At 48.5% G+C, this 24334-nt stretch overlaps 1 protein-coding gene across 3 annotated transcripts in view; it reads right to left on the bottom strand.

The window, feature by feature from the left end:
* Positions 1-14560: 14560 nt before the first annotated feature.
* LOC113452063 (kunitz/BPTI-like toxin) overlaps positions 14561-24334 on the bottom strand; it is a 126051-nt gene continuing 116277 nt past the window's right edge. Inside the window, exons 1-4 of one of the 3 annotated variants that reach the window (XM_087931973.1) lie at positions 19626-19746; positions 18800-18961; positions 15610-15750; positions 14577-14712 (exon numbers count right to left, since the gene is read on the bottom strand). In XM_087931973.1, the coding sequence (XP_087788099.1) occupies positions 15611-15750; positions 18800-18961; positions 19626-19710 (387 nt within the window). In that variant the 5' untranslated portion in view covers positions 19711-19746 and the 3' untranslated portion in view covers positions 14577-14712; position 15610. Of the gene's footprint in view, positions 14713-15609; positions 15751-18799; positions 18962-19625; positions 19747-24334 lie in introns of those variants that run through there. The other 2 variants (XM_087931974.1, XM_087931975.1) reach the window with 2 other exon arrangements.

Raw genomic sequence — 24334 nt, 5'->3', positions numbered from 1 at the left:
ATAATAGAATAGAACAGAACAGTACAGAACAGAAAAGAATAGAATAGAATAGAATAGGAGTAGAGTAGAGTAGAGTAGAATAGAATAGAATAGAATAGAATAGAATAGAATAGGAGTAGAACAGAATAGAATAGAATAGAATAGAATAGAATAGAATAGAATAGAATAGAATAGAATAGAATAGAATAGAATAGAATTCTTTATTGGCCAAGTGTAATTGGACTCACAAGGAATTTGTCTTGGTGCAAATGCTCTCAGTGCACATAAAAGAAAAGATACTTTCGTCAAGAGTCAAGAATCATCAGGTACAATACTTAATAATACTCCTAGGGTACAATAAGCAATCCAATCATCATAGGAAACAGTCAATATAGACCATAAGGACACAAGCGACAGAGTTATAGTTGGGGACATTTTGACATGAATCAACCTAACCTTTGCTCTTTGCATCTGTTAAAGAAGTTGCTTGCACTATTTTGCTAAGGATGGAAATCTCTTGTTAAGAGAATTGTATCCTTTTCTATCTGGTTTCTCGCCTCTGCAATTTGCTTCAGAGCTGGACACATCCTTGGAGACAATTCCCAGGAACATCCTGCTCCATAGATAATGGGGTGGGGGGGGCTGCCTAGGAGCACGAACACACAAGGACAAGGGATACTGTGTAAAATAACGAAGTATGGACAGAGCACGGATGAAGAACGTTCCATGGATAAGGAAGGGGAGGGCATAGGCTAGACATTGCCCACAATTAATAATGAACCTTTGTCTCTGATTGGATAAACTTTGTTTCTGTCAGCCTAAAATGTATATCATACTCTGAGCTACTTTCGCAGGGTGTGGCTATTCCTTACATGCATTTTGTCTGTATGTTTTGGACATTCACCCAGACTTCTTGCTTTGGCCAAAGAATAAAAAGCTGTTATTTTTGCAAGCTTCGTCTCGAGTCTCATTCTTTGGTATCTCCATGACACGGGGAAACTTCTGTGACCTTACAGGGTACAATAAGAAATCAAATCCAACTAGGAAACAGTGCAATATAGATCGTAAGGATACAAGCGAGAAAGTTAGTGTCATACAGTCACAAGTGGGAGGGGATGGGTGATGAGTGATGAGAAGGTTAATAGTAGTGCAGACTTTGTCAATAGTTGGACAGTGTTGAGGGAAATATTTGTTTAGTAGAGTGATGGTTTTCGGGAAACAACTGTTCTTGTTTCTCGTTGTTCTGGTGCACAATGCTCTGTAGCGTCGTTTTGAGGGAAGGAGTTGCAACAGTTTATGTCCGGGATGTGAGGGGTCTGTAAATATTTTCCCAGCCCTCTTTTTGACTCCTGCAGGATGCAGGTCCTCCATGGAAGGCAGGTGGGTAGCCATTGTTTTTTTCTGCAGTCCTAATTATCCTCTGAAGTCTGTGTCTCTCCTGTTGGGTTGCAGAACCAAACCAGACAGTTATAGAGGTGCAGATGATAGACGCAATAATTCGTCTGTAGAACTGGATCAGCAGCTCCTTGGTCAAGTTTGAGCTTGGTGCAGAAGGAACATTCTCTGCTGTGCTTTTTTGTTGATATTTTTGATGTTAGGTGTGGAGTAGAGGGAGTTCTTCCTCTATTCTATTCTATTCTATTCTATTCTATTCTATTCTATTCTATTCTGTTCTGTTCTGTTCTGTTCTGTTCTGTTCTGTTCCATTCTGCTCCATTCTGTTCTATTCTATTATTATTCTATTCTATTCTGTTCTGTTCTGTTCTGTTCCGTTCCGCTCCGTTCTGTTCCCTTCCGTTCCATTCCAATCCACTCCACTCCATTCCATTCCATTCAATTCCATTCCACTCCATTCCATTCCATTCCATTCTATTCTATTCCATTCCATTCTATGAGGTGCCCATTCTGCCATGTTGGATCTTACCGTGAGCAGCTTCCACCCATTCCTTCTTGTCCTATCTTCAGATCAGAAGTGGCATTCAGTTGGTTCAGACCAGTTCTGGAGAACCAGTAGTGGAAATTTTGAGTAGTTCGGAGAACCGGGCAATCCCACTTCTGACTGGCCCCTCCAACCCGCTCTATTCTCTGCCTCCCATTGAGTCCCAGTTGATCAGCTGGGTCTCCTTTGGTTGCCCTGCACAGGAGAACGGAGCTGGAAAGCAGGTTATGGGGCAGGGAGGGAAGGGGGATTTTGCAGTAATCTTCCCCTGCCACACACCCACCAAGCCATGCCCACCAAGCCACACCACGCCCACCAAGCTATGCCCACAGAACCAGTAGCAAATTTTGTTTGACTCCCACCATTGCTTTAGATGCTTGGGAAAAGAATAAATCCACCCGCTCTTCCCTACGATGGACCTTCAAGGAATGGAGGATCAGGTCTCCTCCGAGCTTTCTCTGCATTATTTGCACACGAGGAATTTGCACTGGAAGTTGGACACGCACCCTATTTGCACCCGAGGAATTTGCACCCGAGACAAATTCCTTGCGTGCCCAATCACGCTTGGCCAATACAGAATGTTCCCAACTCCTTTTAACCGTTCATCATACGACTGAGCCTCCTCCATTCCCTCATCACCTTGGTTGATCCTCTCTGTCCTATTTCTAGAGTCTCAGCCATCCTTTCATTTGTATTGTGGTGACCAGAACTGGATACACAACCCCAAGTGTGGTCTCAACAGGGCAGTATAAACTTAACCGAGTAAGAGAATAACAGAAAGGGACCTTGGAGGTGATCTAGTCCAACCCCCCACCCGCTCGAGATCTTTCCTTCTCCACTTTCCCTTGGAAAGACGCTCTGGGCTTCATCCCCTCTAGCTCTCGCGGGGGGAAGGGAGTCTGCGGGGGAGGGAGAAGGGGCGGAAAAAGACCCCGAGAGGGATGGAGACTGAGAGGGAAGCCGGGATCCAACGCTTTATTGCAGAAAAGAAGGAATGAACCCAGGAGGGTTTGGGGGGAGGGTTTCTGTTATGTCCTGAGGACTCTAGGAGTTCTCACTCAGGTCCATTCACTTTGCGGGGGCGTTCTCCCCTTTACCCATTGGTTGGTCCTCCCCAGCAGCCAGCTATAAAAGCAGGCTGCGGGGTCCAACCAGTTGCTGATCGCTGTGAGCCAGTTTCAGGCGTGGCAAGCACGGTCAGCCCTTTATTGTTATAATAAAGTATTGTTGCACTCATGCTCTGGTTCAGCCTCTCTTTTCCCAAACTTAACTCTGGCGACGAGGATGGGATGGCTACCAGAAGCACCATGCAACCGCTGAGTCACTAGCCGCCGATCCGCAGTCAGAGAGAGCGATCGGCCGGCGATAAGAGCAACACTGATCTGCAGCCAGAGAGAGCGGTCAGCAAGCAAAAAGAGCAAACAAAAAGAGCGAACGCTGGTCCGCTGACAGAGAAAGCGGCCAGCAAGCAATAGAAGCGAACACTGATCCGCAGCCAGAGAGAGCGGTCAGAACGAAAAGTTAGAAGCGTCTGTAGCCGCTTGTTAGCCCAGCTACAGGGAAAGTGAAGCGCTGCGAGCCGCAGCCGCTCATTGTTTAGGCGCGAAATTCAAACGGCTGTCATTTGAATTTCAAACCTAAAAGGCACAGCACGGTGCTATAGTCAAGTCACTGACGCCCACACAGGCGCGAATTTAAACGCCACCAACGGCTGACGGCCAAACGTGGCTAACCCAGAGAGAGAGAGAGGATTGCGAAAAGCCTCTCCAGAGCTGAAATCACTTGCCTGCCACAGGCACTAGAACATTTTTCTGCTGCCCCAGAGAGATTTTTTTCCACAGGTTGTTCTACCGGTCCCATCACCATGAACTCCAATCCAGTCTTCCCAGCGTTCAAACCGGATGAGGAGAAGTGGGAATCATACAAGAACCGCTTTAACCATTATATTGATGCAATTGGGCTTGCTGATGCTGGAGAACATCGGAAAAAATCGTATTTCCTGATCTACTGTGGAGCCATCGTCTTCGATACTGCCACAGCCCTCGTGGCTCCACGTGAGTTGAAAAACATTCCTTGGTCAGAGCTACTTGAAATCCTCACTAACCACTATTCTCCCAGGCCCTCACAGATTGCCAGGAGATTCACCTTCCGTATGAGGAAGCAAGCGGACAAGGAAACCATTAATCAGTATATGGCCGCTCTCAGAACAGCAGCATTGCATTGTGGGTTTGGAACCTACCTGGAGGACATGCTCCTCGATCAACTAGTCTGCGGGGTCAAGGACCTACACCTTCAAAGGCGCCTCCTCGCGAAAAAAGACCTCAATCTCGCACAAGCAGTCGAGGAGGCCTTAGCAGCAGAATTGGCAGCGCACTCAGCCACCGAAATCCATGGCCCGACTGCCAAGCTGACATCAATCCCAGTCCACTCCGAGGAGGTGGTAGCAGGGGAATCCCTGAGTGATGAAAACGACGTCCACCGCCTCTCCAACGACAGACGGCCGCAGGTAGGAGCCAAACAAGAAAACATCGGTCCACCCAAGCACATCACCCTGTGCCTAGCCTGGGGTGGATCCCATCTGAGGGCCACCTGCAAGTTTAAAGGAGCCACCTGCAATAACTGCCATAAAAGGGGGCACATCGCGAGAGTCTGCCAAGCCCCTCAAAGCTCAACACAAAGGCACCCCCGTCTCACACTCGGGGCCACAGAGGCAAGTATTGAACTGTCGCACACATCACCGTGCCAAACACACTTGCCACACTGTTAGTAAAATCTCTCTCTCCGTTTACTTAGAAGGTAAACCGTGCCGCATGGAGGTTGACACAGGGTCAGTGCTCTCAATTATCTCGTGGAACACCCTCAAGAGGCTCCAGCCCAGCCTATCAACTAGCCGGCTCCAGAAGTGCCAGTTTAGCCTGAAGGACTACCAGGGGAGGACCATTCCTGTAATCGGCAGAGGCAAGTTCCTTGTCAGTTTTAGAGCTTTTAAAGGTCACCTACCTCTAGTGGTAGTTAACGGCAATCTCCCTACCTTATTGGGGCTCGATTGGTTTTCCCATCTCGGCCTAGGGCTAACAGGAGTCCATGCTGTCTCAACCTCAGACACTGACTCCTTATTCGCTGATTACTCAGATGTATTCAGCGATGAGCTGGGGTGTTATAACGGTACCCCAATATCGTTCTCAGTCGACCCCCAGGCAGTCCCAATCAGGCTAAAACCGCGGAGGGTCCCATTCGCTATTCGGCCAAAACTAGATGCTGAATTGGATAAACTATTAAAACAAGGGGTCATTGAGCCAACAGATTTTGCCAAATGGGAGACGCCCATTGTCACACCCCTCAAAAAAGACGGTAGCCTGAGAATTTGCTCGGACTACAAGACCACAATCAATAAGTTTCTACAAGTTAGCGCTTACCCAGTGCCCGTCATTCAGCATTTATTACACACTTTTGAACCTGGCAGCATTTTTGCCAAATTGGACATGTCTCAAGCGTATCAACAGTTCCCTGTTGACAACCAAACAGCGGAACTCCAGACCATTGTCACTCACAGGGGTGCTTTCAGATGCAAGTGTCTCCAATTTGGCGTAAGTGTTGCCCCAAGTATCTTTCAATCCCTCATGGAGCGGATTTTACAGGGCCTCCCTGGAGTAGTACCCTACTTCGACGACATCTTGGTCTCGGCCAGGGACAGACCCCAACTCTTCCAGAGAATTCGAGCAGTGTTAGAGAGGTTCAGACAGCATGGCCTCAAATTGAAAAAAGAAAAATGCGCCATTGCCACTAGACAGGTGGACTTTCTGGGTTATAAAATTGACGCCTCTGGCATTCACCCCCTGGAGTCCAAGGTTAAGGCAATTCACGAGGCACCCACTCCAACCTCCAAAACTGAACTACAGGCCTTCTTGGGGCTATTAAACTTTTACGCATCTTTCTTGCCCCATAAAGCATCAGTAGCTGAACCCCTACACAGATTACTGGATAAAAAGTCACCTTGGCACTGGGGGCACAAAGAAGACCAGGCTTTTCACGCCGTGAAATCACTACTCACGTCAGAAGCGGTACTTATTCAATTCGACCCCAACCTTCCTTTAGTGCTGGCAGCAGACGCATCCCCTTTTGGAATTGGGGCAGTATTAAGCCACAGGCTTCCCAATGGCGCCGAGGCTCCCATTGCCTTTTTCTCCAGAACGCTCTCCGCAACAGAGCGTAATTACAGCCAGATCGATAAGGAAGCTCTAGCAGCTGTTGCAGCAGTGAAAAAATTTCACGAATTTCTTTTTGGCCATTTTTTCGAGCTGGTCACAGACCACAAGCCCCTCCTGGGTCTACTAGCTGGGGACAAACAGACCCCTCAAGTCCTTTCCCCTAGGATGACGAGATGGACCCTCTTCCTAGCAGCCTACTCCTACAGACTCATACACCGGCCAGGTAAAACATTGTCCCACGCTGACGCTCTCAGCCGCTGTCCCTTGCCGGCCCCAGCTGAAGACCCTGCTCCTGTCCACGCTATTTTCGAGGTAACACAATTGGACCTCCCCATCACTGCCCTTGACATTGCTGCTAAAACCAAGGCAGACAAAACGCTCGCCCAGGTGCTCGACTGGGTGAGGAGGGGGTGGCCGGGTGGCAATGTTGAAAACAAATTCTCACCTTTCAAGACCCGCATGCAGGAACTGTCCAGTTTGCAGGGCTGTCTACTGTGGGGCACTCGAGTGGTCATCCCGACCTTACTGCGTACCCGAGTCCTGGAGGCGCTGCACGAGGGACACCCTGGCATCGTGAGAATGAAGGCATTAGCACGCAGCTACGTATGGTGGCCAGGCCTCGACGAGGATGTTGTCAGATGGGTAAGTTCCTGCAACATTTGCCAGGAATCCCGTCCTGCTCCTCCTATTGCCACCCCTACTAAATGGGAGAGCGCCAGCGCTCCGTGGTCCAGAATTCACATCGACCTGGCCGGCCCCTTGCATGGGAAGATGTTCCTAGTGGTCGTGGACGCCTATTCTAAATGGATTGACGTTGCACAGCTATCCACGACCACCACACAAGCAATCACCAACGTATTAACACGCCTGTTTGTTACACACGGGCTACCCGACTCCATTGTCTCCGACAATGGCCCGCAGTTCGCATCAACCGAGTTCAGCCGTTTCGCTGCCAACCTGGGTATCCGCCACATTTTCACAGCCCCATTTCATCCTGCCAGTAACGGATTGGCTGAAAGGGCCGTCAGGACCACTAAAGAAGCCCTGGCTAGGTTCAGTAAGGATGACTGGCACCACAAACTCTCGCGTTTCCTGATGAGCCAGCATTCAACTCCTTGTTCAGTCACCAACAAGTCCCCAGCTGAGCTCCTGATGGGCAGGCGTCTGAGGACTGTATTGGACAGACTTCATCCACAATACTGCCCTGACTCTCCCCTCGCTTCCACATCGGGGTTAGACATTTTATCTTACAGGAGCCAGTATTCGCGAGGAACTTCGCTGGTGACCCCTGTGGATCCCGGGCGAGATCGTGGCCATCACCGGACCAAGGTCGTATTGGGTCAGACTGGAGGACGGCCGGGTCTGGAGAAGGCACCTGGACCAGCTGCGTAGGCGCCTCAGCACCCACACTAGCAGGGACCCAGAATCACAAAGCGACGGGAGGTCTCAGCATCAACCCCACATCCACATCCTTCCCGGCGACCAGTACACACCAACCGTCAGTCCAGAAAACCCAAGCACGGACAGCGGCGCCCAGACGGTGGACCAGCCCGATCCAGTCTACGGGAGCACGTCCCCAGTGACCAACCCTTCGAGTCCCGGGCCTGCCCGAACCGAGGGGCATGTTGGTGACACTCACCCGGCTCTGCCTTCCCAGACAGACTCTGAGCGGACAGTCAGCGTTCCAGAGCTGCGCCGCCCGGGCGCCAACATAAACCTCCTGCCTACCTCAAAGACTATGCGTGTTCGCATCTGGGGGAAGGGGTGTTATGTCCTGAGGACTCTAGGAGTTCTCACTCAGGTCCATTCACTTTGCGGGCGTTCTCCCTTTACCCATTGGTTGGTTCTCCCCAGCAGCCAGCTATAAAAGCAGGCTGCGGGGTCCAACCAGTTGCTGATCGCTGTGAGCCAGTTCCAGGCGTGGCAAGCACGGTCAGCCCTTTATTGTTATAATAAAGTATTGTTGCACTCATGCTCTGGTTCAGCCTCTCTTTTCCCAAACTTAACAGTTTCCAGGATGGCCCAGGACAGAAGAAGGGTCTTTGGGTCAGGTTGGTGCACTGGCCGCAATTCAGGAGAGCCAAGATCCCACGGAGAAAGGCCCAGCCATCACTGAGAGGGTCCTGTGAAGAGGAACAGAGTCAGGCATGAGGGATCTCTTGAAGCCACCGTTAGGAATAACATAGGTTACCTAACGTAGTTTGGGTAAAATAATATATATAAACTATGATAGTAAGTTTAAGTGTGTGTCACTTTAAAACTGCAAAGCATGTAATTTTGGCTGCGGTTGTGAAACCGCCATAAGAGGGAGCAAGAGAACCTGCTGGATTGCTGATGATTGCTGGATTCCTGGATTGATGGTTTGCTAACTGCCTGTTTCCTGCTGCTGAAGGAAGAGAGGAGGTTTGACTTCTTCATATGTCTACTGCGAGGAGATATATTACTGGACTGATATTTGTAAGTTTACTGACCTCTTTTTCGACACTGGACTTTGCAACTGAATAATCCCCGGACGGACTGAACTAGTGAATGATATATGGACTGTTTTGACTATGCTAAAACTCTTACTGGAATAAACTATTTAACTAGCACGGTGTATCTGTTTTACTGAGTGTAAGCTACAAAAACGTTTATCTCACATATTTTGCCTGCCTGACTGACTGCCGTGCAGATTCTGCTAGGGTGTATCCCTAACAGACACAATCCTGGCCTTTGAGAAGCCTTCTCCATAAATATCAACTCAGTGGCAGGATGGGGGCCTTCCTTCTCTCAAGGGGACAAAGAGGAAAGACTTTGCAGTCCAAGAGCCCCCACCCCAATCTTCCTAAGACAGAATCGGACCCTCCCTTGAGACTCAGCTAAGAGAGAACTTCCCCTTTCCCACCATCTCTGGTTCTCCTTCTGAGGTGGGACTGGCCTTCACTGTTGGGTCTCTCATGGTTGGAGAAGACCTGGATGTCCTCCTTTCCTCACCATCATCCTTGGTCCTTGGCTCATCCAAGATTCCAAAGATAGAGTCAGCAATGATGGCAGCTTCCAGAAAGAGTCCACAGAGATCTCCTTCATCTAGTCTAGGCTTGTCCAACCCACGGCCTACGGGCCGCATGCGGCCCAGGTCACCTCGTAATGTGGCCCAGTGCCCACCCCAACCTTCGTGTCAGAGCCAGTGAGGAGGAGGAGGAGAGGCAGGCGCGAGGCGGGGCGAGGTGAGTGCCAGGCCAAGCAGCAAGAGAAAAGGCGGGCACTGTCAGAGCGCCACCTCCTGCTGTTACCACCGGCGGCACCGCCGCCACTTCTGCCCCCGCCACTTCTTCCCCCGCCGCTGCTGCCGCTTCTGCCCCTGCCACCACTTCTTCCCCCACCGCCGCTTCTTCCCCGCCACCGCTGCTGCTTCTGCCCTCGCGCTGCTGCCCCCACGGCGGGGCAGAAGCGGCAGCGGGGCGGGGGAAGAAGTGGCGGTGGGGGAAGAAGTGGTGGCAGGGGCAGAAGCGGCAGCTGCTGCTGCTGCTTCTGCCTTCCAGTCCTGCTTCATCCAGCCGGGCTATTTGCAGGAGGAGAAGTAGGTGTGAGGCGGGCGAGCTTTCTCCCCACCACTCCCCCGCTGCAAAATTTGGCCAGAAAATAAACTGTGATAAAAATGTGATAAAAATAAATAATTTTTAATAAATAATTCATAATAAATAATAAAAACATCTCACTAATTTCATTTCCAAATAAATTTAATATGTTAACTATGTTTTCTATGGTTTTTTGGGATGATCAGGTATCGTTACTGTTATTTTATTTTATGTGCGGCCCAAACCAAATTTTCATCTTCTAATGTGGCCCAGGGAAGGTGAAAGGTTGGACACCCCTGGCCTAGTCCATGATGGAATCTACGAAGCCCTGCAGAGTGGTATAGGACTCCGTGCAATTACCTTAGACAGGCTCCATATGCACGGAAGGCTGCAACCCTAATTGTAACAGTTCTCCTGCTCAGAACAATCCCAGCCCCCTTTTGCAGGGCAGTCAGGTCACGAGGAAGGACAACATCTGGCTTTTCTGAAAAGGAGGACATTCCAGCGGTTTCTGGTTTTGTTCTAGGTTAGCTGATTATGCCGGATGAGTCAAAGAAAGGGCTTCTGAACCCTAGTGGAGAAGGAATTGGTCGAAGCCTCCTGGGCTGAGTTAGAGGGCACCGCAGCCTCCCTGAAGGGAAAGGAGGAAGGAGGGGCAGGTCCTGGAAATGGTGGGGTGGCTGCAGAAGGGCCAATCAGCCTGGGAAGACAGAGGCAACCTCCGAGAGATGGTGGGATTAGCGTTATGGTCATAAACCAACGGGAGACCTTAAATTCCTGGATGGAGACGAGAAGGAACATTGGCAGCTGGTTGGACCTAGCTGGGCTGAATCCAGGGAGGGTCTCCCAATCTTCCCGAGCCAGAATCAGACCCTCCCTCGAGCCCCAGCTAAGAGAGACCCGAACCTCTCCCCAACCTCTCCGTCCGTCCTTCTGGTGGGAGACTGGCCTCCCCTGCCTGGTCTCCAATGGCTGGAGAAGGTCAGGATGTCCTCCTCTGCTCCCCATCCTATCTGAGGCTTGGCTCATAAGTTATCATATGAATTGGAATTGGATAAGTTTAATATTTAATACTAATAAGGTTAATGTGATATGGAATTGAATAAACAAAATGAATAGATAAATATGGTCATGTTTGTATTGTATCGAAACCTGGAACCTTGCTGCTTGCCAAATGAGATTTTCTTTTATTTAAAAAAAATTGAGGAGTAAATTGAATAATGAAATTATTAGGTATGTCTAACTGATATTGTGGTTGGAATTAGGAGAGAGTATTGAAATGTTGAAAATAAGCAAGGAAGGATTTTGACTTAATATGAATGTGGATATTAAAAGATTCTTAAGCTTGCTTGTACCAAAATGTATGATACAGGGATGCCACACAGTTAATGTATTGTTGTGTATGTGTAGATTGAAATAAAACACTTTTGTTTAAAGAAAAGAAAATAAATTCAGAAATCCCTCTGGCCATGAATTTTTGCTCCCATGGGCCACTTCTCCCAAGGGGGAAGAGGAGGGCAGGGGGGCTCAGCAGGCATGCCAAGGAGCCCTTATGTGGGGGGGGAGGGTTCTCCCACTGCCCAGCAACATAACTGGTGGTGCCTGCAGCTCTGTCAGGGGAGAAAGGACCCTCAGATGCCCAGGAGGGGGAAATACATTGGCAGCTGGTTGGCACCTGGCTGGGCCGAATCAATGGAGGGAATCTGGGGCAGCGGCTCAGTGGGGGCCCTTCTCTTCTCCCCTCGTTATTACTTATTCACTTAGATCTTGCCAGTCTGCCCTGTAAGGGGACTCGAGGCACTTAGAGGAGAACGAAGTAGAATCCCCTCCCCATCCTGCCCTCCCTGCCCTTCATTCATTTCACTGAATTTGCTGATCTTCCTGCCATCTCTTCCTCAATATCCTCTTGTCTGGATACACGCCGCTCACCACTTCACCTCTCCAGTGCACACTTAGGTCCCAGTAGCTTCCCGTCTTCAGGGCAGCCATTAAAACTGCCACTTCTCCCTGTCTTTCAGGGGAGCATACCAAGCCAGGGAGGCGAGAGGCGGCTCCCCTCGACCCAGCTGGCAGTCTCCCCCTCTTCCCCCACCCCTCTGAGGTGGGTGTGATGGTTCAGTCCCATCAGGATCCCTCCAACAGGGTAAGGACGGATCGAAGCCGCGCACAATCGCGGTCTCCGTCTGTCCTTGACGGAAGTGCCACCGGAAGTCCCATTAATCTTGTTGATCTCCACTCATCTGGGTGTTAATTGCTGGGTGTGGGGGGCATTGTTTCAACTTGGCTTCATCTAGGACGGTCACAGTTTCTCTGTTGAACCTCGAGGGAAGCCTGTCCATATGTTGGGCAATTTAAAGAGTTTTCATCATCTCTTCTGACCACTGATTGGTGTACATGGATGCGTTTTGCCTGTTTCTCCAGTGCAGAGGCTGATGTTGTCTTTAAACTGTATGTTGTAGATGATTCCAGTTTTTCTTATCAGGCTGCTCCGTGTTCTGACCCGGGCTTCCCAAGATCAAGACTTCTTATCTTGATAAAACCCTCTTTATTTAGGTTAAAGTGAATTCCTGTCCAGCAAAGTCTGGGCAAACAGCCTTTCAGGAGATTTCACAGCCACAGACCATTATCAGGCTTGGAGAGTTGCCAGGCCGATATCTTCCAAACGCCAGGCTGTAGCAGCAATGACTTGGCAAGGAATCAGGAAGAGAGCTTCACCCGAATGAATTGAATGAATTGTCTCCTGCAAAGCTCCACTCCCCTTTCGCTCCTCTTTTATTCCCTCTGGGAGGAGCCATTCACCATCCACCTGTGGCTTTACTCCGGAGTCCACCCTTCTACCTTAGCTGTTCCCTTCTCCTGGCAGCTCTGTGCATGCGCACACTGGGAACAGGCTCCAGCTGTTCTTCTTCCCCACTGATCTCAGACTCTGAAGGCAGCTGGTAACCGCCGGATGGCACTGGTCCCATCTCTGCCTCTGACGCAGAGCCCTCATCAGAGCCTTTCCCAGACTCCAGGACTGGCCCAGGCTCCGCCCCAACCTCCTCGCTGTCTGAGTCTGCCGCCAGCTCTGCTGCCTACTGGAGGGCCACAACACTGGGTCTTTTGGCTTGCATAGGATGGCATTCGTTGGCTTGTCTGCTACTGTGACGCCACGTGGTTGTATGAGTGTGTTGGTGGTTTCTCCGATGTTTTTGATGCTTGGCAGTGTTATCCCTTTCGCAACCGGTTTTCAATGCGCTACATGGGGTCGAGGGGTTAGATCAGGGGTGTCAAACTCACCTCATCCCGTCATGAGATCATCTGACTCATGTCATCACGGTTAGATGATGAAGATGTGGCGCCGATGATCGGATTCCTGTTTCTGATGTTCAGTGATGTACGGTGTGGTTTGTGTTTGGGTAAGAGCACCACAGCTGCTCACAAACACACTTCAGCAACCTTAACTGAGAGCCAGCCCCACTCCCTTCTAGCACGGATGGTGTTACCTGGTTGTGAAATGAAACTTCGGTGAGAAAACCGCTAAGCTCAGAGACCCCCAAGAACCCCACAATTCGACCCCCAACCGCACATATTCTCTTCTATTGATTCTGTTGTTGTTTCCTCCGCTGCTGCTACATTTTTTATCTGTTCTGCTTAATTAAAGAAAGGCAAAAAAAAATAAAAAATAAAAACCCTACCATCTGATTTGTCTCACTGTCTCCAGGCAGAGCATCTCTCTGTAGCCATTGCAGGAGTCTCAGTATCTACCCCGGCTTACTCTAGAGTAAGCCCTTTATGGCGACTGAGTTTCAGGCCAAGGGGCAGGGATTTCTGAGCCACCCCACCCAACCACCTGGATTTGAGAGGCGAACATGGCGCATAGGATCATAGAGTTGGAAGGGACCTTGGAGGTCTTCTAGTCCAACCCCCTGCTTAAGCAGGAAATCCTATACCATTTCAGGCAAATGGTCATCGGAGCTCTTCTTGAAAACTCCTCGTTTTGGAGCATTTGCAACTTCTGGAGGCAAGTAGTTCCACTGGTTAATTGTCCTCACCGTCGGGAAATTCCTCCTTAGTTCTAGGTTGCTTCTCTCCTCGATTAGTTTCCACCCGTTGCTTCTTGTCCTGCCTTTGGGGGCTTTGGAGAAGAGCTTGACTCCCTCTTCTTTGGGGCAACCCCTGAACACTGCTATAGCCAGTCAAAAGGTTTATTTTTGAAAGTGATGCAGTAGCCACAACTCCAGGTGGCACGCTGTTCCACTGGTTAACTTCTAGGCTGTATCTCTCTTTAACAAGCTTCCACCCATTCCCTGTCCTGCCCCCTCTGGTGTTTTGGAGAACAAATCAGTCCCCCTCTTCTCTACAACAGCCCCCGAAATACTAGAAGAAGGTATCCTGTCTCCCCTGGTCCTTCTCTTCCCTTAGACTAGCCAAGCCCAGGTCCTGCAACCGTTTATTGTTTGTTTTAGCCTCCAGTCCCTTCGCCATCATCCTGGTTGCTCTTTTCTGCACTTTTTCCAGAGCCTCACCCTCTTTTTTGTGGCGTGGTGACCAAAACTAGATTATTCCAAGTGTGGCCTCAGTACTGTGGTATAAAGCAGTGTTCTCCCTTCTCGCAATCTCAATGCCGTCTCTTTATTGATGCGGGCCAGGATTGCCTTGGCTAATTTGGCAGCCGCAGCCGCACAGCTGGCTCTTTGCCTCTGGAAAACCACATTATGGAAGCCCCCCAAGGATGCCTTTTTCAGGAAGCAACTGGACTTTCTTGTTTGTTTGTTTTTTTCTTCGAAGACGTTTCGCTTCTCGTCAGGGACGAGAAAAAGCACCTCTGGGACCACCGTGAACTATGAGAATCCCTAGAGACGCATTGTGGAAGAGACTGAGACCGAGAGGGAAGCTGGAGCCCAAAGCTTTATTGAAGGACAGAAGGACTGAATCCAGGGTGGAATTTGGCCGGGAGGGTCTCCAGGGTGGTCCAGGGCAGAAGAAGGGTCTTTGGGTTAAGTTGGAACACTAGATCCAATCCGGGTGGGTCTCCTCATTGGTCATGCTGTAAAAACAAGGGTTTAGGTATGAGGTTTCTGCCCAGGACTGCCTCAAATGCTTCCCCCCCCGCCCCATCTTACAACCATGGAGCCCCAAAGCTGAAATTAAGGAGGAATGGCCTGATGGGGAGAGAAGGGAAGTGATGGGGCAGCAGCCCGCCCCCCTCTTGGAGTTCTGGGGCTCCATCACGGGGGTGGTTTCAAGCAAAGGTGGGATAGAATCTCTCCAGGATGCTCTGGGGACTTCCTGCACTTGAAGGAGGATGGACTAGATGATCTCCGGTGTCTTTTTTTCCAATCCTCACCTTCTAGAAGATCACAAGGCCACTGCTGAGACCCCAGACAAGGGCACGTTCACTCAGGCAGGGAGCATTTCTCAGAGTCAGAAATGCAAGCTTATCTTTGGCTCCCCAGGTGAAGCTATGGACCTTCCTGTCACCTGAGCATGGACCAGTTGTGGTCTGCCCAGAAGATGAGCTGGATCAAGGTGGGCAAAGGAATTCTGTCCCGGCCTCTCCTTCTCCTGGAAGTCCTTGCTGCTTTCTGGCTTCCTGACCAGGCTGGCAGGAGAACCACCTACGCCAACACAGTGTCCGGCAGCAACCGTTGAACTGGGCACGACCATCCTCCCGGTGATGGTTCAGGAGGTGGAGAAGTCAAGAGACTGTGGGAGGGGGATGTGGAGGACCATTGGAGCTTCCACAGAGTGGACATAGCTATCTATCTGGATGAAGAGTCTCACCACACCACATCACACCAAAGTTGGTGTGCATGCTTCATGCTTAAAGATCACTCCTCTCTTTTCTTTTCCACTTTAATTCTACCTTTGTCAGAAAAAGACCGAAAGCCTAGCGGGGGCAGGTCTAAGCAAACTAAAACCAATGTCAACCTAGAGGTGTTACCTTAGGCAGGACCCCTGCAGGTAGTCATGCAACCATACGTGCAACACTTCTGATTCTTAGGGCATTTCCAGTCATTTTCACACTTCGCGATACAAGGAGTGACTATATCGGGGGGGCTCTTGGGACACACCCCAGGCTTCTCTGCAAAATAGAAGATCACGAGGTCATGAGGACTTACCAGGTCAACCAGACCAGAAACACAAGCAGGTGAGATAATTATTGGAAAGCCACCTTGACAGAATCTTGCAGGTCTGAATGGACCAATCTCCCACTGTCCCCTATACAGGCTGAGCTAGTAGGGAGGGTCTTGTCTGAGCCTCTTTATTCACCCCTTGTGCAGCTTCAGGCTAGGCCGTCTCTTCTCTGACAGCATCTCTTCACCTAGTTTTCCAAAGTCTTTCACGTATACATTACACCAAGAGATTCTTCTGGAATCGGAGTCCCAGAGCAAGGGAAATTTCATCAGCCGAAGCCTCTCCGCGTGAGCAGGATGAGTTGCACCAGCTAGAACCTCCCCACTTCCTTCCTTGCAATGCACAACCGTTTCCCTCTGGGCTCAACTTCTCAGGGGCTTTGTAACTGGGCTCCTCTCTCTTGAGTTGGGAACGGGAAGGTGCACCTCCCGTTGCTACCCAGGAGGAAGACAGCTCTCTTTGTGGGTGTGGTGAGGATGCTGCTTGGCCTACTTTCTCCATCAGGAAGGGATCCCAAGGAATGAGGGTAGAGCCTTCCCTTGCTGGCTCTGCACACACACCTGCGGTCCCCTTCTCCCCAGAACAGAGGGGGATAGATAGGGCTTTCCCTCTGGACATCTAGAGGGACCCCCTTTCCGTGGGTTTCCTGGAGGTTGCCCTGAGGTTCTTAGGATCAATTCAGAGGAGCTTCAGGGAGCGAGGTTGAAGTTGTGAGCTGAAGAGACAGCACACACATCTGGGCTAATCCAGAGTTGGGTCCTTGGTGACTCTGGGACAGCATATGGCAGAGGGGATAAGTCATGCCACACCCAAATAAGCAGAGAAAACAAGCAGAAAACAATATCCAATTCAAGAAACTACCAAGGAGAAAACACACCACATCAGTATTGATAAAGGAACCTTCTAGATACAGCAATAGCGATAGCACTTAGCAATAACAGAATAACAGCGTTGGATGGGACTTTGTAGGTCATCTAGTCCAACCCCCACCCCACCCAATCAGGAGACTCTACACCATTTCTGACAGGTGGCGGTCCAATCTCTTCTTGGAAGCCTCCAGTGATGAAGCTCCCACCACTTCCGAGGGCAACTTCTGTTCCATGGGTTGATTGCTCTCACTGTCAGAAAAATCTCTCCTTATTTCCAAATTGAATCTCTCCTTGGTCAGTTTCCATCCATTGTTCCTTGTCTGGCCTCCAGGGTCTTTAGAAAATAGCTTGACCCCTTCCTCCTCCTCTCTGGGGCAGCCCCTCAAATACTGGAAGATGCTCTCCTGTCTCCCCTGGTCCTTCTCTTCTTCCCTAGACTAGCCAGGCCCAGTTCCTGCAACTGTTCTTCATAAGTTTTAGTCTCCAGTCTCCTCATCATCCTGGTTGTTCCTCTCTGCACTTTTTCCAGAGACTCAACATCTTTTTTATAGTGTGGTGACCAAAACTGGATGCAGGACTCTAGGTGTGCCTTACTAAGGCTTTATAGAGTGGTATTAGTGCCTCACGTGACCTTGATTGTACCCCTCTGTTAATGCAATTTAGGATTGCATTGGCTTCTTTGGATGATGCTGCACACTGTTGGCTCATATTTAAGAGATTTCCCACTAGGATTCCAAGATCGCTCTCAGAGTTACTGCCATCAAGCCTAGTTTCAACCAATCTATATATGTGTATTGTGGGTTTTTCTTGCCTGAGACTTCACTCTTCTCTACACTGAACTTCATTTTGTTAGATAGGGCCCAGTGTTTGCTAGATAAGGGCCATCTGGATCTTGAGCCGATCTTCTTGGGTGTCGGCTATTCCTGCCAGTTTAGTATCATCTGCAAATTTGGTAAGTTCCCCTTCTATTCCTTCACCTAAGTCATTTATGAAGATATTGAAGACTTATATACTGCCACATAATGCTTTACAATAGTAGTTACCAACCAGTGGGCCAGGCACCACTGGTGGTCTGCGAGAAAATTTTGGTGGTCCACAGGGAAATGTCACCCCCAAAGCAATTAATCCAGGCTTTGCGGGAACACAAGGCTGCGCCGCCCACATGGGCTGCAGGAACACAAGGCTTGTGTCACTTGCATTGCGAACAACACGAGGTAGTGAGGGAAGGGGGGAAAGGGTGGAGGGGGAGAACTTGCCCCACGCGCCCCACACACCTGGCCTCCCCACCGGGCTGCTTCTTTCTGCTTCTTTCTTCTTCTGCTTCTGGCTACACGCAAGGAAAGCAGCCAAAGTCTTTCTTTCTCTCCCCCAAATTCTGCCAGAAATGAGTCTCTGGGACCCTGCAAGGCCTCCTGCTCCAAGAGGCTGTGTTGGCATGACAAGTCTCACAAAGACTCATTTCTGGTGGAGTTTGGGGAAAAAAAAGAAAGACTTCTGCGGCTTCTGCTGCTTTCCTTGCATGAAGTCAAAAGTCTCTCTCTCTCTCTCCCTCTGAGAATGGAGCTGGAGTCAGTATCCTGCGATCCCAAATAAAGAACGATCGATCAGTAGGAAAACCAGAAGGGGGATTTTCCTGCAGACTTTGGGGGGATTTTCCCAGGGTCTCTGGTCTGCAGGATTTAAAATGATGAGTTTGGTGACCCCTGAGATCCGAAAGGTTGGTGACCCGCTGCTTTACAGCACTCTCTGGGCAGTTTACAATGTTTTGCACCTTTCCCCCAACAATCTAGGCCCTCATTTTACCAACGTTGGAAGGATAGAACTCAACCTCGAGCCCCATCAGGATTGAATTCCAGGCTGCAATATTGCATTCTAACCACTGGACCACCAGGGCTCTTTTAGACATAAATAAGCAGCAAATCCTGTGCCCTCCTAGCCCTGAAGATGTTATCTCGTTGGGTCATGAAACGTTTGCGAGACAGCAGCAGGGGTTGGATTGGAAGACCTCCAAGATGACATCCAACTCTGTGATTCTGTGAAGCCACCAAGGTTAGAAAGCACCAAGGACCCCCACCGTTCAACCCTGAGCCACAAACATTCTCTGCCCGCAACTCCTCCCCTACGTACCAACACAGGTGTAGCGACATTGATCCAGAGTCTTAAAATTATTGTTGTTCCCCTTGCATCCACCGTAAATAAACTTTTCACATTGTTTTGAAGCCAGGTTGTAGTAGAAGCGAGGCATTTTGGCTTTACATGGTCCAGTTTCCGCAGGAAGATAACAAAACTCTGTGACAAATGGAAAGGGGAAGGGGGATGTTATTGGATTGGCTAGCACAAAAGTCTTTCACTCACTTCCCCAACCTGGTGCCCTCTTAGCATGCTCAGTCTGCAAACAGTCCAGAGCCATCTAAGAGGTTTTAATTTGGTTTCCTGCTCTGGGAGTTGGACAGGATGTCCGAATGACAGTTCCTATTGCTTAAAAATCCTGATACTGAGGAGACTTTGGTAATTTCTGCGCTTGGCAGTTTTTTTGAAGTTTGGAAGTTGCATGATCCAAACTAGGAAACATCTTCATGAGCACGGATGATGCTACCTAGTTTGGATCATGAAAAATCTGCAAGAAAGCAACCAAGCTCAGAGAGCATCAAAGACCCCTCATTTCAGTCCTGAGCTACAAATATTCTCCTTTCATTATCCTGATTCTTCTGCTGCATTGAGTCAAGATAGGTCAGCCTTCCCCTAAAATTGCATCTCTCTTTCTTGGGGCATCCTCCCATTTCTGACTCCTGTTCAGCTGACACCCAACCACCATCTCAAGAACCTCCCTGGGAGAAGCCCCACCAAGCCAGGGGTTCTAGACGGGGCTCTTTGGTTTCCCTTCCCTGGGGGAGAACTCTGATCTCTTCAGCCCCTCCCTTCCAAGGGTCTCCAGATCTTTCTGAAAGCTCACTTGGACGGTCCTGGCCGGAGACGGGGGTCAGCTCTGCCCAGAGGGTGAGGAGTCCCAGCAGGAGAAGAAGACCTCCAGAAGACATGATGAAGCCGTCTGCCTCACCCTCGGGCTGCTGGCTCTATTTATTCTCCCCGCCGGGAATTTCACAACTCCAGATCCAGGAAGCGGGATGACTTAATGCAGAGACAATTTGAATTCTTTTCTCTTTCACAAGATGGTTGAACACCCCTCACCAAGGAGAGGTTAAGGTTGATTCTATGTCTTTATTGACTGAAATGTTGAAGTCACTTGGACTCCAAATGCTTCTGGGCAACTTGACACAAAAAGGGGAATATCTGTAGCTCAGGGTTGAAATGAGGGGTACTTGGTGTTTTCCAAGCTTGCAGGCGTTTCATGACCCAACTAGGGAACATCATCACTGCTAGAAGGGTGTGAGATTTGTGGTTGTGGTGGTGGTGGTGGTGGTGGTGGTGGTGGTGGTGGAGGAGGAGGAGGAGGAGGAGGAGGAGGAGGAGGAAGAGGGGAAGGAGGAAGACTCTGGTGTCCTTGGTGCTCTCTGAGTTTGGTGGGTTTTTTGTAGATGTTTCATTACCCAAACTAGTAAGAGTAGGGTTTGCTCTCAGTTTATATTCTACTGGCTTTCCCTGTCGGGGTGGGGATGGTCTTCCCTGACATATACAAATATCTGACATATGCAAAAATTGTACAATCCATGTTTAAACCCAACTGAAGGCATCAACCAGAAGGAAAAGCCACCGACATCTCCTTACCTCCTTTAGCAGAGACCGAAACAGATACCCGCTGCCGGACTTCACCAAGATTTGAGAAGAGGGCTGTTTTTAATGGTCTTTCCGATGCTGGCCAGGTGGCGTGAGAGTGTTAGGGGATGCTATACTAGAGGGAAGGTGCAACTACATGGAGAATGCCCCTTTCGTGAGGTGTGCTAGATGTCACTGCTTTATCCCTGGGAGCCGGAGAGAGTCAACTCTATCGATGACCACAAGATGAGGAGAGAGTAAAGACAGAACATGCCTTAAATAATTTGGCCCTCTGCCATGTAGGGCTCCAAAGGTGACAAGTAGCATCCAGAAGTCCGTAGTAGGGAGTCTAACGTGAAATATTTATGTCGGTGTGGCATGGTCTGTATATCACTGCTTGGGCTACCACATTCTAACCAGTCGCAGATTCAGAATGGTCTCCAAGAACCGCTCCATGCAGAAGCTCTTTGAAGTAGTCCATCCATGAGTTGACTAGGCTTGAATGATTGTTACAATCCATCCTGACCTCTAGACCAGGGAAGGATGCAACAGCTTACGAGATGAATCTGTTAGGGATATACCCTAGCAGAATGTGCACAGCAGTCAGGCAGTCAGGAGAATATGAGAGAAAGCGTTTTTTAGTTTACACACTCGGTAAAAACGGATACACTGTCTGAGTTGAATAGTTTATTCCATTAAGAGTTTAGCAGGGTCAATCAGTCCAAATATCATTCACTAGTGTTCAGTCAGTTCAGTCTGGAGATTGTTCAATTGCAAAACTCCAGTGTCAAACAAAAAGTCGGTTAACTGACAATGTCAATCCATAAATCAGTCCAGTAAATATCTTCTCACAGTAGAGTAGATATGCAGCGTTCAAAACTCTTTCCTCCTTCGACGTCAGCAACAGGGAACACGCAGAACAATCAACCATCAATCCAGTAGCAATCCAGGTTCTCTAGCTCCCTCTTATGACAGTTTCTCAACCGCACCCAAATTATATCATTTAGAGCAGGGGTGTCCAACCTTGGCAACTTTAAGACTTATGGACTTCAACTCCCAGAATCTGTAAGAAAACAACCAAGCTCAGAGAGCATCAAAGACCCCTCATTTCAGTCCTGAGCTACAAATATTCTCCTTTCATTATCCCGATTCTGCTGCTGCGTTGAGTCAAGATAGGTTGGCCTTTCCCTAAAACTGCATCTCCCTTCCTTGGGACCCCCTCCCATTTCTGTCTCCTGTTCCGCTGACACCCAACCACCATCTCAAGAACCTCCCCAGGAGAAGCTGGCTGAGGAATTCTGGGAGTTGAAGTCCACAAGTCTTAAAGTGGCCAAGGTTGGACACCCTTGGTTTAGAGTTTAAAGTGAAAAAACACATTTAAACTTTGCTATCATGGTTTATATATTATTTACCCAAACAACGTTAGGTAACTATGGTTATTCCTAACAGAATCCCTGTGAAAACTCTCCTGGTTTGCGGGGCTGCCACAAAGGGGCGGGGTCAACCTGTTTTCCAAAGCACCTGAAGGCAGGACAAGAAGCAACGGATGGAAACCAGTCAAGGAGAGATGCAACCTAGAACTAAGGAGAAACTTCCCAACAGTGAGAACAATCAACCAACGGAACAATTTGCTTCCAGAAGTTGTGGAGGCTTCATCACCGAAGGTTTTTAAGAAGAGATTGGACAATCTTTTGTCTTGAATGGTATAGGGTCTCCTGTTTGAGGTGGTGGTTGGACTAGAAGACCTCCAAGGACCCCCTTCCTGTTATTCTGTTATTATTCTGTTATTCTGATTATGCACCAGTCCCAAAGGGAATATGGAAGTCTTTTCAGGGTGAAATATGGAAGGGACCCACTCAGCCTTGCTAGGGTTGGGTTTGAGCTGGTTCCATCTCACTGAAACCTTCTCCACCTCTAGGCATTGGGACAAGAGTTGACCGCATTGCTTGACTGGTCAAGGGTCAGGATGTATAGCTGAGTGTCCCTCAGCATATTGATGATATCTGATCCTGAACCTATAGATGACCTGACCCAGGAGCCACATGCAGGTGACAAATAGAAAAGGTGAGAGCTTCAAACCCTGAGGCATCCCAAAGATTTCAAGCTTGACCTCTCTCCCCCTATCAATCCTGACTGGAACCAGCCATGGAGAAAGGAGGATGACCACCAAATCCTGTTCCTTCCACTCCCCCCATCCAGATCAATTTGATGATAGGTATCATTGAAAACCATCGAGAGATCAAGAAGAACCAGGATGGCTTCGCTTGTCCCCATCCCAATCCCATCACAGGTCATCTACGAATGTGATCATAAATTGACAATGGCTACTGCATATAAGGAAAATCTCTATAAAATGTTTTATAGATGGTATTTGCCATTGGCAAGATTAGCAAAAATGTTTAGCAATATGTCCACCAAATGTTGGAAGTGTAATCAAACCCCAGGTACTTATTATCATATGTGGTGGACTTGCATGAAAGCAAGAAAATATTGGACAAAAATACATACTTTTTTTTTGGAAAAGATGATTAAGCAACATATAGATTTGAAGCAGCCAGAAATATTTTTATTGGGTATAATACCCGAGGCTTATGATAAAGGGACTGTATGTTTAGTTTTGTATGTGTTGACAGCTGCAAGGATCGTATTTGCGCAATATTGGGAAAATGTGAACACTTCATAAGATGAGGACATAACTCGGAAAATACTAGACTGTACAGAGATGGATAGGCTGACATTAAAAATAAAGGATAAATAAGATACAAAATATTACTTAACAAGAAATAGGTTTTATGAGTGGTTAGAGATAAGAGGTAGAAAGCGAAGAAAGATTATTGTTATGTATGAATTAAATATATAAGTGGGTTTATAATTGTAAACAGGTTGATATAATTTATAGAACTATAAATAAGGTCATGTAAAGAGAACCATAGTTAAAATGACTTTGTGACACTGCTATTATTATTATCAATATATATGCTAATATCTCAGTTTGTATTCTTTTTGATTTTATGTAAATGACATACTCTGACAATACACTGTATTCAAAAGGTTTATGAATAAAAATAAAACATATATTAAAATAAATATATAAAGAAATATGATCAGGATAGTCTCCATACAGTGTCCCAGCCCGAAACTCCAATTGAAAGGGGTCTAAATGATCTATTTCTTCCAGAGACCCCTGTAACCCAATGACCTTCTCAAGAACCTTCTGGAAAAGGAAAGAACCCATGACCCACTACCATCATCACCTCCTTCAAGTCTGGTGTAACTGTCGTAACTCTTAAAGTGGCCACCTGTTGGGTGCAAAAGACCAGGTCCACGTGTGAAGGTTCAATTAAGCCGATTTATTCCTAAATGCAAGTGACAGGAATCTTCTCAACTAATAATCAATACCTGGTTAGAATTAAATAAGAGCCAATTACACTGTAGGAGGGTTGAACGTAACTTGCTTGTGGCAACATAGGGATTTTTGTCTCATCTCTCGTTTCATTCTGTCCCCAAGATCTTCAAGTCCTTCTCCACTACCATCACTCATCGGGTGCCATGCTATATACAAGATGTTGAGACCTTAGAAAGAGGGCAGAGAAGAGCAACCAGGATGATGAGGGGACTGGAGACTAAAACATACGATGGACAGTTGCAGGAACTGGGCTTGGCTAGTCTAGGGAAGAAGAGAAGGACCAGGGGAGATATGATAGTGGTCTTCCAATATTTGAGGGGCTGCCATAGACAGGAGGAAGGGGGTCAAGCTATTTTCTAAAGCACCTGAAGGCCAGACAAGGAACAATGGATGGAAACTGACCAAGGAGAGATTCAACCTGGAAATAAGGAGAAACTTTCTGACAGGGAGAACAATCAACCCATGGAACAAAAGTTGCCCTCGGAAGTTGTGGGAGCTTCATCACTTGAGACTTTCAAGAAGAGACTGGACTGCCATTTGTC

The sequence above is a fragment of the Pseudonaja textilis genome, chromosome 3 (genome assembly GCF_049901715.1).
Source record: "Pseudonaja textilis isolate UNSWEBS1 chromosome 3, rPseTex1.2, whole genome shotgun sequence".
Classification (NCBI taxonomy): domain Eukaryota; kingdom Metazoa; phylum Chordata; class Lepidosauria; order Squamata; family Elapidae; genus Pseudonaja; species Pseudonaja textilis.
This window is presented reverse-complemented; position numbering and strand designations above follow the sequence as displayed.